General features: G+C 35.5%; 1 protein-coding gene across 3 annotated transcripts in view; it reads left to right on the plus strand.

Moving 5' to 3' along the window:
• Positions 1-17,816, plus strand: part of DMXL1 (Dmx like 1) — a 75,452-nt gene that overhangs the window by 32,525 nt on the left and 25,111 nt on the right. For all 3 annotated transcript variants that reach the window (XM_085043014.1, XM_085043013.1, XM_085043016.1), the window contains exons 16-28: positions 377-493; positions 1,741-1,965; positions 2,594-4,291; positions 4,813-4,923; positions 6,190-6,359; positions 7,549-7,646; positions 8,319-8,484; positions 9,266-9,500; positions 10,427-11,517; positions 11,782-11,973; positions 13,221-13,297; positions 13,472-13,599; positions 15,081-15,329. In XM_085043014.1, coding sequence (XP_084899140.1) covers positions 377-493; positions 1,741-1,965; positions 2,594-4,291; positions 4,813-4,923; positions 6,190-6,359; positions 7,549-7,646; positions 8,319-8,484; positions 9,266-9,500; positions 10,427-11,517; positions 11,782-11,973; positions 13,221-13,297; positions 13,472-13,599; positions 15,081-15,329 — 4,557 coding nt within the window. The remainder of the gene's footprint in view (positions 1-376; positions 494-1,740; positions 1,966-2,593; positions 4,292-4,812; positions 4,924-6,189; positions 6,360-7,548; positions 7,647-8,318; positions 8,485-9,265; positions 9,501-10,426; positions 11,518-11,781; positions 11,974-13,220; positions 13,298-13,471; positions 13,600-15,080; positions 15,330-17,816) is intronic.

Genomic DNA, 17,816 nt, shown 5'->3' on the forward strand with positions numbered 1-17,816 from the left:
ATAACATGATTTGTGTCCTCTTCTCTTTGTGCAAAACTAGAGCAAGTACATTCTTAGGAAGAAGCATTGTATCTGTTGTGTTCTGGACCATGCTATACATTCTGGGATTTAACTTTAAACATAGCAAAGTCAGGCAAATATGTTGTCATCACTGAAAGAAAACGTTGACAGTTCTTACGTGAGTGTACTGTAATTGTAGTGGTTGTTGGCTGTGATAAAAAACTGAGAATACAAATGTAAAAGTTAGATATAGTCAGAGCATTGCATTTCAGTATTAGTTCATGGTAACTTAATGTGATTATTTGCTAGTCAGCAAAATTTAGTTCTGCTTTCAGGTGAATCACGCCTAAGATCTTCCTGTTCTCAATTTCACCAGGAAACCAGCAGAATGGATTCTCTGAAAAATTCTACTTAATAGTGGTAGAGTATACTCAGAACCGTTCATTGCTACACATGTGGCATTTACATTTGAAGTCAATTCCTGTCTCAGTAGGTAAGCCCTCTTTCTTGTAGTTTTCTTTAAAAAAAGCCTCTGTCTAGTGAATATCTGCTGTTCATTGTAATCTAAATTGTATTTCATCTTTTTTAAAAGAATCTGCAGTTGATGACATGATTTTATCACAACCATTTTTTCTTGATTACCTTATCTTCAAATTGCTGAAAATCTTGAGTTCAGCCTGAGCCCAGAGTTTGGTATTTTTTGTGCATTCTAAGGGCAGATATGTTTAACTGGTTTTAATACAGTCTAACAGTTAAGATGTTTAGCTTTTTGGAAGCTTTTGTTCTGCAGTTTTTGAGTTTATGCATAAGTTTTAAATTGGACCGTAGTCTGAAGCAACTAAACATCAGTGATACCATTACAATTCTAAACAATTTGACATTTTGAAATCTGCTGGTTTTCTTTCAAACCACCAAACTACCTCTAAAACGATAAAATTTTAAAGAAAGGTAAGATACACTAGAGTAGTTTTCTGTTAACATTTAAACATTTTAAGAAAACATAAATTTGATATTCCCCATATACCACAAGAATTGGTTATAATGCATATTTCTGTCATTTAAACTAAATTAGTATTTTTACTGTTGCTTTTAAATGAGAGAAAGAAGTTATTATTGCAATTAGTTTAAAAGTTAATGAGAATAATAAAGACTCAGGTTTTCTGATGTACTTCTGTGATGAGAACATTATTGATAAGGCTTTTCAACAAATCTGTTGGAAATTTTCATGTTCCATTTCCATCAATTTCATCCTTCAGTTGTTGAGTTTTATTAAAAAATGTGAGGAATTCATCTTACATACTCTCTAAGTCTATGTTTTAAGGAATAAAACTAAGCTTTTAATAAAACTTTTCTGAAGAATAACTTTCACCAAATTGTAAGCTAAGATATGGAGGTCTTAATTTAATTTTCTCTAGCTGGAGGTACTCAGTGCTTACTGATAGCTTATTTTCAGTGCATAGCCATATACATACCTCTTTGACTGCAGTTTGGGTCTTTTTGGTTATACTTGGATTATTTTATAATTTCTCAATAGTTCTAGAATCTCAGAAGTATTTAATCTGAGATGTCCTAGTATTTCTCTTTAAATCTGAATATGAGAATTGGTTTCATCAAATGAAAGTAAAATTTTAAATCATGTTTCATCTGTCTTTTTTGGAACTATTAAGGTAAGCAAATTTACTTCTTATGTTAAAAGAAGTCATTGACCTTTTAAAATTAACAATGCAAATTTTTTTTTAGATGAAAAGATAGGTTCAGACCCACCTGAAGAGGCAACACACACAGAAGAATCATATTCTTCACCAGATCCGGAGAGGATCCAATCACCTTTCACTCAAAAGTATCGGGCCTGCAGAGCAAACCTTCAGAGCACCAGCAGGCTTACTCTGTCTTCCAAAATGGTGTATAGTCAAGAGTTGAATATGCCAGAAGGCGTAGAGATAATAAGCGTAAAGCCATCAGCAGGTTTGTGATTTTTTTTTAAAAGGCTAAAATAGGGAATCCTTGTCTTTCTGACTTTGGTCTTAAAATAGAAACAAAGTAATAGTAAGTTTTGGATTTGTTGTTAGAATTAAGTACATGTAGGTGAATCTCAAATGTCTGCTAAAACATGCCTGCCTGAATTAATATTTCAATCCTGGAACTAATACTGAAATAAAGCTCTAATTTAAGGTATAATGTTTACTGTATTCCACGTTCTTGCAATAAATAGAATAGTAGAAACACAAATTTTGTTTAGCGGTCATTCCTGAAATTTTTGCTAGAATCTGTATTTAAATTTTAAAGTTTTCATCCATAGTCTCAAAATACAAAGTTTTAAATTTTTCAGTGGAGAAATGTTTGTTTGATTGAAGAGAATATATATTAATATAGATGTTAAAATAATATAATTTTACTCCCCTAGAGCACAAAATGCAACCAAAGGATAAAACATCTTCATGGTGTTTTCATCATATTGTCATGATGACCTCTTTGTGAGGAAGCACTAATACTTTTTTTAATTTGAAGTCATAAAATGGTAGCTGAATAAAAATGTCACTAGTTTTACCTTCTAGTATTTCCCCCAGTAAATATGTATTTTACTTCATTTTAGGACATCTCAGTTCTTCCTCCATATATCCTGTTTGTCATGCACCTTATCTGCTGGCTACTTCCTGCTCTGATGGAAAGGTTCGGTTCTGGAGATGCAGAGTTGTCACTGAATCATCAGCTTCTTCCATGCCAGAATGTAGCACACATGGTGATGTTCAATACGTGTGGGAAGAATGGCCATTACTGATAGAGGATGGACTTCCTAATAGTAGTGCTATTAGTGTTCCAGGGAGGCCAACTGAAGTCAGCTGTGCACACACAAACAGATTAGCAGTGGCGTACAAGCAGGTAGCATCTAAAAATAGTCCTCTTTCTCAAGATTTTGTGATGCATGTTAGTATTTTTGAATGTGAATCTACAGGGGGTTCTTCTTGGATTTTAGAACAGACACTAAATTTAGGTGAGATAGGCACTATGTTAGACTCTGGTGTTAGTGCTGATAGCAATTTAGTGGCGTTCAACCAGCAAGACACTTCTGTGTCTCATTGTGGGAATATTATACCCAACACTAAGCACTTGGTACACTTAGATTGGATGTCTAGGGAAGATGGTTCACATATTCTGACAGTGGGGATTGGATCAAAACTTTTTATGTTTGGTCAGCTATCTGGGAAGAGGCAAGAACAAAATGGTAATGAGATTGTAGCAATCTCCCATAGTGGCAGTCCTAAGGCTGCAGCCCTTTCTGGGTTTGTTTTGCTGCGTTGTGTTGACTTGGTTTCATCTGTAGAGGGGTCACCTCCTTTTCCTGTATCCTTGTCTTGGGTGCGTGACGGCATTCTTGTAGTTGGAATGGATTGTGAAATGCATGTTTATTCCCAGTGGCAGTCTCCTTCTAAGCAGGAGCTGGTTAGTACAGATTCCTACAGTGGAAGTGTGCCATGTATAACTAGCTTGATGAAACAAAGCCAGTCAGCTGCCTCAGTTCTGCATCCGCCAAAGAGAACCTTGACCAGATCTATGACCAGCCTTGCACAGAAACTTAGTGGGAAAAGATCTGCCAGTGATCTGTCTATGGAAATGGAAGATTCTGGTCTTTTTGAAGCAGCTCATACGTTATCTCCAACATTACCTCAGTACCATCCATATCAACTGCTGGAACTCATGGATCTTGGTAAAGTACGCAGAGCAAAAGCCATTCTGTCCCATTTGGTGAAGTGCATTGCTGGAGAAGTTGTTGCTATAAATGAATCTGAGCCTAATCATGACAAGAGGCTCAGATCTCTGACAATCAGTGCTAGTGGAAGTACTGCAAGAGATCCCAAAACATTCAGCAAAACAGAGACTACAGACTATATCGAAATAGACTCTGTTCCACCATTGCCTTTGTATGCTCTCCTTGCTGCGGATGATGATTCATCTCATTCCTGTTCAGAGAAATCCAGTAATCAGAATACTCAAAATAAAAAGGATATGCCCAATGATAATTACGAAAATCTCTTTCAAAATACTGGTATAAGTACAGATGACCTTGTCACATTTGAGGCAGATGAAGACAGTTCCAAACCAAAAGTCATCGATCTTTCTCAGTACAGCCCAACTTACTTTGGACCAGAACATGCTCAAGTTCTTTCTCGTCACTTGCTACATTCAAGCTTGCCAGGTCTGACTAGGATGGAGCAAATGTCACTGATGGCCTTGGCAGATACAATTGCTACTACCAGTACTGACATTGGAGAAAGCAGAGACAGAAGTCAGGGTAAGTTGTGTCTTCCAAGTTGAGTGTGCAACTGTGCTTCACAATCTTTTCTGCGACTTTTTCATATTTCGGAATATTTTTGTGGCTAGTAAAACAATGATCTGCCTTCATCTCATAGTATAACTGTGCCATCACAGTTCTTTTTCACTACAGTTTCAAGACATAATGCCACTAGGAGCCCATCAGTCCACATACCATAATTATTTTTAATTCACTTTTGAAGAGACACCTTTCTTAATGACAAGTACTTGTACTATGTAGAAAAATTGAGAAATAATTTTGCTTGGGTTTTTTGTATATAATAACACTTTTTCTTGTATAGAACAGAACAAATTACTTCAAAATTTTTATATATTTGAAATTTTCTTTCTCTTTTCTTGAAGAGAAGAATTTTGAATTAAGCTATCATATTTACAAATTTAAAGTGTTTGTAGGCACAAGATTTTATTTCTTCTAGTAAGACACACACAATAGCTATTTCAAGTAATTTCTTTAAAGTGTGTAAAAATACTTATTTCCAGGTGGAGAAACTCTTGATGAATGTGGTCTAAAATTTTTACTGGCTGTTCGGCTTCACACATTTCTGACGACTGCGCTTCCTCCTGTGCATCGAGCTCAACTGCTTCACCAAGGTAACTGATGTGTTTGTTTAGACGAGTTGAGTTTTAGTGATGTAGCTGTACATACAGCTGATGTACTGTTGACATGCCTCTGCAGAATCAGTGAGTTAGTGAGGTAATTTGTTGCATTTTTTAAGAAAATACTGTCTACTATGAATGAATGCTAGACCAGAAAATGTCATGATGTATTTTTGGAACTGAAGTGTTTATTTTTTAACAAGTTTTTAGCTGGGAGGTGGGGGAGGGTATGTTATTTCTGTTTCCCCAAATTAAATGGCTTTCTAGTACCATGTTGTTCCAATAAGCTTCTGTGGGAATAAAGCAGTGGAAAACAGTACATATTTACATAGGGGTTTGGTACATACTTTGAAAAAAGAAAAAATACAACTCGAGCTTTAAATATTTCTCTATGGTTACTGTAATTATACAACCAAATTTTTCCAATAGGGTTTTTTTTAATAGTTCAACTAGTTTCGTCCTGATATTGCAGATGACAGAATGAGATGGATTTGATTAGTCACAATCAGATCCAAAGGACTGGCTTTAGCCATCATGACAGTTGATGGCATTTTCAATCACATGCCTTGTCACCCCTCAGCTGAATCATGGGTTGGAATTTGCCAGATTGCCACAGCAGAGTATTGCAGAGTTAGCTTTCTGATGGAGTAATTTTAGTTGATACTTCTGTTTCTGGTGAGCTCAGAAACTGGTGAGAGTGAGAAGTGCCTCCAGGACACATGCAGAAGTGCCTTTCTGCAAAGAAGCATCTGGCCTTCACTAGACTTGCAGTTATCCATAGCCAGCTATATTACTGTTTAGTAATTGCTGCCTTCCTCATGAGATTCTTTTTATTTCAAGTTTTCTTTTGTATCTCTATCCTCAAGTGTGTTTTCTGCTCTGATTGTCTGAAACTTGTGCGTTTTCTAATCCAAGTCAGAACAGTGTTTCAGAACTTTGAAAAATTTATACAGTGCATTTCACTTACTATCCATCTATTTTAGCTTCATAGGGTAGCTGTTCTTTCCAAACTTACCTAAGGAGTTTCTAGATGAAAAGTTGTTTCCAGCTGTACAATCTTTCTTTAACATTTGGTATGCAGTCCTAAGAAATACTCTTAAATTTCTGTTGTGTTATCAGCAATGCACTAAAAAATCCAAAACAAACAGTTTGACCTTCTTCCCTTCTCTCTTTCCCATCCCCTTGTCTTCAGATTCTGGATTATTTCATTAATGGATGTCTGACAAAATTTCTTATTTTTTATTGATGTTTATTATGTAGGCTTATCTACGAGTCACTTTGCCTGGGCGTTTCATTCTGTAGCAGAAGAAGAACTCCTGAGTATGCTCCCTGCAGTGCAGAAGGGAGATCCAACGTGGTCAGAGCTCAGAGCTATGGGTGTGGGATGGTGGGTTCGAAATATCCACAGCCTGCGGAAATGCATAGAAAAGGTAAACATAGCATTCTAAAAGAAAAAAATTACCAAAATCTTTTCAAACTAGTGTTCTCCAGTGTTTACCTTCTATTTGTGTAGTTTTAAATTTTTAGATATATTAAGTTTTTCTGAATGTTTCATGCTGTATATTTTTTATGCATTGCTTTTTGTATGAATATGAATTTCTGTATTAAACTAATTTTTTAATACTTTAGATTTCAAATTCCAGTGTGAAGTACTTTTTTTGCCCTTAGATAACTCCATCTTAAAGGTTCTATTGTGCAATTTTTATTGTGGATGTTCAAGATGCAGATGGACGATATAGCTGTATTTTATAGTAAAATTGAGAAACCAGGTATGGGAATGAGTTCTCCTTAGAAACCTATCAGTAGTGGAAACAACTTAGGTATTATGTGTACATCTGTCTTGCAAATGGGTACATTGCCGTGAAAAACAAACCCACTGTTTTGTTTTGGCTTGGTGATTTTTTTTGTTTGTTTGGGAGTTTTGTTGGGATTTTTATATTTAATCACCACAGATGTGGCTATAAGCCTAACCTCATTATCACTTGTTTTAAGCTCTTGGAAAAGCCAGGTGTGTTGAGCTAGAAAATGACATGCACAAGATACTTTGACTACAAAGCAAAAAGTGGTAAAGTGCATGTCTCTACTTTTACTTTTAAATCTTCAGTAATTAATCATCACTTTATGAAACTTAACTACCTTGCATTACAAAAATTCCAGGTATTCTGGACCTGAGTTTAGGGTTATCTTACATGGGTCTTGGACTATTCTTGCTGCCACTTAACCTTCTTTCCTTTCCAACCTCCAGAAGTAACCTATAAACAATTTTTGTCCCGTTGTGACTGGTTCCAGCCTGTTTTTCAAGACTCTATCTGCCCTTTGATAACCAGAGCAACTAGTAAATTAATTTCGTTATGATTTTACAATTTGATTTCAGATATAGGGATTCCCATTTGATCTGCAAAAATGCTCCTAGAACTGAAAGAGCATGAACTAAATAATATCAAAGGGGCTGTCGTATCGTCACATGTTCTCTACATCAGACTCATAATGAGAGGAGGGATCCTGTATTAATGAGAACCTTAGAGCACTGTGGGCTGTGGGATGCCAGAAACAACAAGAATCTCATTTAAGATTGATTTAACTTGTGGTTCTCTTCTTGCTTTTGAACTGTTTTCACAGGTGGCTAAAGCAGCTTTCCAGCGAAACAATGACCCACTTGATGCGGCCATTTATTACCTGGCAATGAAAAAGAAGGCTGTTATCTGGGGATTATACAGGTATTCACACTCTTACATGCAATTTCACACTGTCTAGTGTAATTTTGGGGAAAAAGGTTGAATGTGATGGTAATCCAAAAGAAGCACAAAGAAATCCAACCTCAGCTTTCAAGGGGTGGTATAAGTTAGTCATTACATGGAATGAGTAGTTTCTAAGCTTCTTGTGTTTTCTGAAGGATTTAATTGCTGTTTCTGAAGGCAGGTGCTGCAAGTTTTAGTCTCAAATCTCCTGTAATTTCAATTACAGCTAATTCTGATTTACTTTTGCAGATTAGCAGAGTAGCATCTTTTACAAAAGTGCTGTTATAAAATTCACCGTTAATTCAGAGGACTGAATTATGTCTGTCTTTCTAATGTGTTTCATAATACAATGTTCAGTGTTGCAAACTTTTTGAAAACCAATTTGCATTCTCACTCTGAAAAGCTCACCTTACAAAAAATGAGTTTTTCTTTGTTTGTAGCAGGTTATTGTAAATACCATTCTGTTTTGTATTTATCAAAATTTCTGCTGTTTTTAAATGCTTAGCCTTGCCTACTCTCAGTGTGGTGAGAGACTCTGCATTTCCTAATGTAAAGATTTGTGTAAAATTATACTGACACCTGAAGAAATGAGGAAGCATAGTGCATCTAATAAAATATAAAATATTTTTGTCAATTATGTTCAATATGCAGGTCCAAAAAAGATACTAAAATGACACAGTTTTTTGGAAACAACTTTACTGAGGACAGATGGCGTAAAGCAGCATTAAAGAATGCTTTTTCTTTGCTTGGCAAACAGCGTTTTGAACATTCTGCAGCATTTTTCTTGTTGGCAGGACACTTAAAAGATGCAGTGGAGGTAACAATTTTTTTATGTAAGAGTGTTACACTGTCCCAAATGTACAAATATACTGAATATGATTTGCATATTGCATTAGTATGACCCCTGAAGCTTCTGATGCTTTCAATCTGTGCTCTTCTTTCCCACCCCAAATTAATGACAAATACAAACCCCTTACCTTTACATTTTGATTCCTTTTTAGTTGTCACATTACTAATATTGAAATGTCATGTGGTTAACTTCTCTGCTCTAATAGTAAGGGGCCTACCTACCATTAGCTTCCTTTCAGATTGTCTATCCAGTCCTATTTGAAGACAGCATAGTTTTTCATTTGGAAGTTCCAGACCTGGTGTTTTGGCAGTGATGTGGATTAGCTCCTAGAATCCTTTACAAAAACCAAAACAAACAAAAATTATTTCCTAGGTCTGTTTGAATTGCAAAATTGTGAGGGAATTCATCTTTTTGATAATGATGGATTTGTTCTTTAAAGCTTTGTAACTAAAACAACCAGATTCAAAAGGTAGGAGGTTGCATGTGCACATTGGCAATGATCTGTTGAAGCTGGTCGATGTCAAAGATCTATTGTCATGACATTCTTAAACTGGAGAAATGCAAATCAGATCTTTCATGTAATAGTTAGCTACACCTGTTCTACATAGTTACTGCTCACTTTTTATGGAGTTGATAAGCCTACTTGCTTTAATGTGAGCAGATTTATGTCACTTTCTGCCCTGTAATCATTTTAAACAGAGGAGAAATTACAAAGTTTGGTCATTTGAATGTAATTATTTTCAATTAGGTCTGCCTTGAAAGACTGCATGACATTCAGTTGGCTCTTGTAATAGCAAGACTTTACGAATCGGAGTTTGAAGTGTCTAGTACTTACAAATCTGTACTACAGAAGAGAGTTTTGGGAAGTGTGTCTACTGGAAAAGAGAGTGACCCTTTTCTGCGTAGTATGGCATACTGGATTTTGAAAGATTATAGCAAGGCTCTTGACACTTTGATTAAACACTCTGTGGAAGATGAAGGAGGTAAGAATATAAGTATTTTGCTTGTTAGGTTGGTTTTTTGTCATTTTGTCATTTAAGCCACAGTTTCTTGAAATGTCATCTGAACAAAACCAGGTACCACATAGTTCCTCACCATTGTTAGTAAATAGCTTGCTATGTATGTGGACTTTAATGGCAAATATGGTGACTGTATGGTTATTGTGCTGTATCCTGTGAATGCATGCTTTGTCCTCTAAGCATGGGAAAATCAGTATAATGGGATGACCCTGCAGTAATGCACCTGTTTTCCAGCAGAAGTTTAACGCTGAAGAGACAAATTTACTTCTTAAGTTAATTTGACTCCATCACAGCCTGAGAAGAAATTTCTGATTGCCCAGTTACATAGCATAATCTGGAAGACGTGGTGTTTTATAGCTTTTATTCCTTGGTAAAAACTGTGGACTAGAATAATAAACTGCCAACGTAAATATTTTGATACTTATGATGCTACATGGAGGCCTATGTGCTGACTGAAACAGCACAGAAGTCTCCTGGAGCAATTAATTTCTATTTTCACTTGCTGGCTTTATAGGCCTTATAAGAATCAATTGTGTTATTTCCTAAAGGTAGTGTTTTCAGTGGTCTGCTTTGACTGCAGTAAAACTGACCCGACTACAGGGAAAAGATATGGCAGCTGTTTTAATTTAAAAAATCTTGCCTGCTGTCCCACACAAGCTTCCCATTTTAGTTGGTTTGGCAATGTCCTCCCCTCTTGAGATACACAAATGATAAAGGTGCAAAGTGGGGTGAAAAGGAGGGTGCAGTGAAGTTAACAGTTAAATGAATGTATGAAGCAGACAATAGAATTGATATTAAGACATAATTGTGTTCTGATGAACTTAGGACTTCGCAGATCCGTTATTTCATACAGAGTGGTATGTTTTCCTCATGTTGCGATATCTTTTCAGATGAAGGAGATGGCTCCTCAAGTTGTAACCCTGCAGTGTTTAACTTCTATAACTACTTAAGAACACATCCCCTCTTGCTGAGGCGTCATTTTGGCTCTTCTGATACATCTTCCACACATATTTGCCTGACAGTAGAAAATGGATTAGCTGACAAAATCAACCTAGGTGAAAGACGGCTGTTTTTCACCACTGCATATGCTCATCTAAAAGCCGGTTGTCCTATGTTGGCCTTAGAAGTGTTATCAAAGATGCCCAAAGTTGTCAAGAGGTCAAAGTCATTCTCTAAATCCCCTAGTTTAATGGATACTAGTAAAGATTTCTCACCATCTTCTCCAGTTAAAGAGTTTGAAACAAAAGATCAAGCTTCCAGTATTGATTGGTCACAGCCGGTATTCAATGGTCTAGGTTCATCTTCAGATTGTTCATCAGAAAAACATTCAAGTTCCACTCTTTCCTTTGATTGGAGCCAGCCAAGTGCTCTATTCCAAGATGAACAGTTGCAACTACAGTTAGACAGTGATGAAAATGATGAGATTGAAGATTCTTCCCTGGTAATGAAAGAGCTAAAACCTCTGAAGAAAACTGAAAAATTACATGAAGCAAGTTCTAGCTACACAGAATCTTTTAGTGTAGTTGATGACCAAGATATTCTAAGTCCATCAGAAGATGTCATTTCAGCACAGCTGAAGTTTAGAGCATGCCTGAAAATCCTTACTGTGGAGCTGCGTACGCTGTCCACCGGTTATGAAGTAGATGGTGGGAAGTTGCGGTATCAGCTTTACCAGTGGCTTGAGAGAGAAGTGGTAGCTCTTCAAAAGACCTGTGATTATGGAGTTGAAGCAGAAGAAATAGAGTCAGGAATAAGAGGGATGCCAGAGGAAGCTACATTACATGAAAATACTGAAGACTTAGCTGACCAGCAAAAAACTATGCTACAGAAAGAAGATTTAGAGAAGAGACGTCAGTGGCTTCTGAAATACCAGTCTCTCCTAAGAATGTTCCTTAGTTACTGTGTACTTCATGGCTCACATGGTGGAGGCTTGGCATCTGTCAGAATGGAATTAATTCTGCTATTGCAGGAATCTCAGCAGGTATGTGGAGGAGCTTAGGTTGTGTTTTCTCTGCTTTAGGTTTGTAGATTTATTTGAAAGTGTTTTGTAATGTTTTTAATGTTTTCCTACTATAGCATACACCTGTTTTGTAATAAATCTAAATCTGTTTTTAACAGGTTATGCTTTCTGTACATTGGGGTTTTTTTATGCTGTTTTTTAGATTCCGTTTCCCTCTTTCAAAAGTTCTTATGTTCCCTTAAAGAATATGCACAATTTCTTTGTGTGTGTGTTTCTTGTTTTTAGGAGCAGTCAGTACAGATACCTTCCAGCCCTCCACCAGAGCAAAGCTCCATTCCTCTCCTATTTGCTTGTACTGCTAGTGCCAAAACAGTGGTGGCCAATCCATTGCTACATCTTGGCAATTTAACTCATGACATATTACATGCTATAATAAACCTTGATTCACCACCTCATCCAGATACTCAGAACAGCAAGGTATGTATTTTTTTACAGTTGTTTTGTGTTTGTCATTATCTAGTTTTCTGACGTAACAAATTCTTTTCTGACAGTGTGAAAACTTCATGCTGTGCCCATCTGTGACAGATAAAACTGTGGAACATAAACATTTTCTGTAGTACTTACCTTGAGCTGGAAGAAATGTCCACTGATCATTACTTACTGTTAAGATGTTGAGCCTGTGGTTCAACGAGCTGAAGAACATTGGCCTCTCTCAGAACTGGATATTTGTCCAAGAGGACATTATTCTGTAAAACATATAGTACTATATCACCAGCATCATATTTGTCTTTATGACAGTGTGATCATTACTTCTGTTATGTTAATGGCAAACTCTTAATTTCCTTCTTAAACCTAAGTGAAATTAAGTGTTCAAGTGTAAAAACTGATATTCAGCAAAGTACAATAAACCCACACTTTTGTGAAACAGTGTATGTGTTCATATAGTAAGTATAGTAGTTTTTAAAAATCATTTCTGTAAGATTTCGCCTGTATTTAATCTTTGACTGGAAATAAAACTTAGACTTTCCTGAAGTTTTGTATGTGTTAGGTCCCAAATCATGTCTGCATTTACTAAGGATTTCTAGAGAGCTCTAAAAAGATTGGTCAGTTCCTAGTTAGCTTTGTTTTAGAGGGAGCAAACAAATAAATGTAACAAACTAGTTTTGTTTTAAAGGAACCTTTTTGATCAACAGATTCTCTAGCTTTTTACCTAAGTTTGTTTTGTGATACATTAAGAAAAAGGTATCAGCTATGTTAAAGTTGCCACTAGATCAGTGTGATACTGAGTAAATGGAGTGTGTGTCCAAGAGCTACACAAGAGTTTGTCAAAAACTAAACTGCATTACAGTTTTCATTGTGAAATGAAATCTTTGTATTCTGAGCCAGCATACTGCTATTGTCTTAGGCTGTAATTACTTAGGACAGTTGTGTACAGGCTTAATATGTTGCTGTTTATTAATTGAAAACATTTCAAATAGAGCTAATATGTGATTATATGTTGGTGGGGGTGAGTGAGTTTTCCCCATCCTTTTCATTGCAAAGTGAACTGATCTACCTGATATAAATTCTTAAGAGAAAGGTGCCTATGTGAGTTCATAATTACTTGTACCTTTCTTGTCCAGGGCTTGTTTTGCTGTTACAAATCTTTATGCAGAGTGAAAGGCTGTGATATTAACCACAGCTCACTTTGGGTGTAATATATTCTATAAAACTTTGTCTTACAGATATATGTAATGCATACCTTAGCAGCATCGCTCTCTGCTTGCATCTACCAGTGTCTCTGTGATGGCCACAGCTACAGGTAAAGTCTATGAAATGTGGTTTTTAGACAATTGTCTCATTGCAATGATGATAATAGATAGGGCACCAGAAGGCAGTGCTCATACCTGCCTATATCTAGAAAGAGCTATCACTTGAACAGTTGTAAACATAGCTTTTTGAAATAAATATAATTTTGCACTTTTCTGTTTCACAGCTCATTTCAAGCAAATCAGTTCACTGGGACAGTGTATCAGACAGTCCTATTAACTCAACGTCATTCTTTAAGAACAACAAGCTTAGAAGAAACAGTGACTCCCAACACATCACCTGCTCAGTGGCCAGGTATCTAGACTTCATTTGTTTCTTTCTTTTTTAGGAAAACTGAGTTATCTGAATTCAATGTAAGAGCATGTAGCTACACTCTGCTCTTTCTAGTAGTATTTGTACTATCTGTGTGGTAAAATTGAGTTCTTTGATTAAAATATATATTTTTTTTCAGGACCTTCAAGTTAGTGCTTCTGGTTATTCACTACGCCAAGTTGGTTTCTATTGCTTTCTGTAACTAAAAAATTTAACTAGTTAATTTTTTAACTTAAACTAGTACTGGATCTAGTAAAGAGCAACTAAACAGAAAGTAGGGTAAAGACATCTGTGCTCTACTTGCTCCTCCTGGAGCACCAGTATTGTACTTCCTTGCTCCTGAGAAGGACTGAGAAGGCTGTCTTAGTTTGTGCTCCAGCTTAGAATTATTTTACCTTATGGACAACTTTTGAACTAACTTGAAACTATTAAAAATGATACATTTATAATGAATAATGTTTTTCTGTAGCTCTAAAATCCATGTCAGATTTCAGGTACTACTTAAAGTATACTGAGATCTGTGCTGGTGAAGCATAGAGGAGGAACTACATTAGAGGTAGTGTTAGCAATGTGATATATCTGTGTATGAGCTTCAGTTTACAGCACTAACATTAATGTAAGCATAACCAAGAAATAGGTTTACTATCAGATTTGTTTTTTAAATCAGAAAATTTCTCTTTAAACTCTTTACGGAGAGCCTCTAGTGGTCCTTGTGTTTGATGCTATGCCATTTTTACTTTTCTGCCAAACATTGTCACTGAATCTACCGATTTTAGAGAGAAACTGGATTGTCATCTGTTTTCTTTTTATTTAATTAATCACAGAGTTAAATTTCTGATTAACAGGGCAAGGAATCGTTAGCAGTTGTTCCTACGAGTAACATCACCTTGAACTGATTTGTCTATTTTTTAATAGATTCACGTGCTGTATGTGCAAGTTGGAGAGCATGACAAAAAGCAGAACTGTTTGGCTGCCACTATTTGCATTTTCGCTTGTGGCCACAAAGTGTCACAGTTGAAACCACATGTGAAACTACAGCATTTTGTGTGAGCATAAAAACACTGCAAGATGCTTAGTTCTTGAGTGAAAGAACACTTGCCAGACAATGTGTAGTACGAGTTGATGCCCATGATTTTTGACTGGTTTTACCACTGTTAAGTGAAGAGAATAGAATTTCAACAACTTGTAGGATTATACTGTAGTTATAATAATTGAAAAATCGTTATTAATTTTGTTAAACGTTAGTCCAAAACGCGAAGCTGAAAAACTAATAAATGGTTAAAAACAAAGAGCACGCCTCTTTCTCCTGGAGTTTTCAATTTTGTCTAGAACTTGGAATTTTTCTACACTAGCAACTACTAAATATCATAGGTTGCCAGGCCAAATACCTATGATAATCTGGAGTTTGTTTGCACACACATATATGTGCTTTATTAAAGAATATATTTATTTTCTATAAACAGGAATGACGGCTCTTATACGTCTCTTGAATTCTGCTGGTGAGGAAGCCCAGCCAGGTCTCACAGTCCTACTTTGTGAAATTCTAACTGCAGTCTATCTCAGTCTGTTCATCCATGGCCTTGCAACACATTCTAGCAATGAGTTGTATAGAATTATGGCTCATCCACTTAACAACAAAATGTGGTCTGCTATCTTTGGAGGAGGAGCTCATACGCCCAGCAGAGGACAACAGCAATTAAAGACAAAAACTGGTCAGTTCTCTTGTTTTACATATATTTGTCTTCTGGGTTTTTTAAGAAAGTTATGTGACTGCTGAAAGTTTAATTACTTTAAGTAGTTTGTGTTCAATAGGAATTCAGTATGGTTTTGGATTTGCATAGAAAAACAAGGATCTGAAATTATTGGTGCAGATACTGTGTAGAAGAGAATATTGAAGCAAAAGTGAATGCTACTGAAATAAGGTTTCCAAGTAGCACAGCTGCTGTAATGTCAAGGGAGTTAAGTTGATCTTCGAGAGTTTCCAATACTATTACAGCCTAATATTTTATGTTTATTTTAAAGCTTTCCAGTTCTCTCTTAACTGGAATATATTCCCATTTTACAAATACAGTATGTTTTCTCTCTTTGACAGGTAGGCACTTCCCAATGCCTAGCCCACATCAGGTAGTAGTGTTCTCCATGGAATGCGTGGGGTTTTCCAAATCCCTTACCTCCTTCAGTACTCATAGTCCTACCAAATCTTCAGGCAAGATACTAGATTTAGTACTAGGCCTACATGCAGTTTGCTATGTGTGGTTTGTTTTTGGTTTTTTTGCATATGCAGAAAGACAGAAAAACTTCTGTTTGCAAGCCATGACATTAAAATTTAAAGTAAAATTTTGTAATTAAAGAGGCACATGAATTGGGCCTTTTTAAAAAAGATCATCAGTGCTATTGTGTTCTTACTACTCTTAATTTGAAATCAATATTAAATATAAAATTACTTCCACCATGGTTTGAAATGATCAGAAGTGTTTCATATCTTTGTTGGAGAGCTGCTTGTTTTGCTTTTTGAATATAAGCATTATTATGCATGTGGATTTCTAAGTATTCATTCCAGACATTACAAATGAAAGGTGTCTTGTTGATATTCAAATTTGAGGTTCTAAGAATCTTTTAGAAAGCAAACAACCTTGACGTTTTAAATTCAGGTAATGATGAACTATTCTTGGGTCCAGAATGAATTACTGTAAAGCTTTTTATTTTTTCCTGTAAAGCACAGTTATGTGCTTTTTAATTCATTTGGACTTCCATAAAACCAAGAGCAAAAATTCTACAATTATCTAAGTTTTTTTAGGGAAGATTTTGTAAAGATAAATTTACTTAAACTGTGATGACTTTCTAAATAGCATCTGAATATATATGGGAGAGATAAAATGTAACTTTCTGTATTTTTTTTTTTAATTGGTATTAGAAGTGTATTACATATCAAAATGTCTTACCTTGCATTTAAGGAAAAATGTAAATGTGGTCTGCTTAAATATCTTCATAAGACTTTTAGGAAAGTGTTTTCAGAGTTGAGAACTTTAATCGAAAGCAAGCTCTTATTCTAGATCTGATTAGCTTTCTCTTATGTATTGAATAAATATTTCTCTTAATCATTCTGGTAAGGTAGATATATTTGCTGTTACAGAATTGCCAGAAGCCATTCATTGGCAATTCTGCTAACTAGATGTTGGTAATTGTATTCTAAGCTGTGTTAATGCTGCTGCTACCACTGGTTTAAAATTATAAATATTTTTACATGGAAGTGTAGTTGGAAATGTATGCTAAATATAGCCTATCTACTGCATGTTTTTCTTAGAAAGGAATGCTGGCTGGCTGATCACAGGCTTAATAAAACTTAAATAAAAATCGAGAAGCTCAAACTAAAAATTTAAGGGAAGAAAGGACATTTTTAAATGCATTAATTTATCCCTGAATTTATTTTAAATAAATAAATTCAGGGATAATTACTGAGAAAGGGGCTTAGAGAAATTGTTGAGTCTATATTTGGAATTACTAAAAAACTTAAACAAACTAGGCCATCACTTCAGTCAGATGTGTTCTGAGTGAGAGGTTGAACCAGGTGTCTTTCAACCTCTCTAGTTATAGGATTCAGTTGTTTATTATTTGTTTTTAATGTGTGTTTATGTAAAGCAAATTTGGGGGAAAGGTATTTCTCCAAAATTCTTTTTTTGTCACATTAAAAAAATGGTGGGGGAAGAAAGAGAAAAATAGACCTCCAATGAAGCAGAAGATTAGGATTAAAATCAGCTATATTTTTGTGCTATTATTGTTTCTGAAACCCAGAAACAGATACTGAGAAATTACTGGAATGCTTGTTCCAGTCAAATATGCCATGTTCTTCCATAATATTATTTAGATTTTTTTCTATAGCTTACCATTTTGTTACCCATACTCTTTTCTCTTAGGTTTACTTTTAGATTTTTGTGAAATGTTTCCTCTCTCAAATGGAGATAAAAAGCTAAAAATTCTTAACACTAATGATTCTAATACAATGAGACTATGCATGTGTTTTCCTCCTTGCCTCCCCTCCAGTCCTTTAGTGCATATCTGAATGTGGATGTTGATCTCCAAGTTTGAAACTTATTTTAAGAGATCATAGCAATATGTACAGTGTCGCCCAATAAATTTATATTATTCCTTTTTCTGCTTTTTGTTTTCTTTGACTTGAGCTTATAGTAGCTTTGAATATA

Source organism: Lichenostomus cassidix, chromosome Z (genome assembly GCF_008360975.1).
Source record: "Lichenostomus cassidix isolate B80296 chromosome Z, HeHo_3.0, whole genome shotgun sequence".
In the NCBI taxonomy this organism is placed as follows: domain Eukaryota; kingdom Metazoa; phylum Chordata; class Aves; order Passeriformes; family Meliphagidae; genus Lichenostomus; species Lichenostomus cassidix.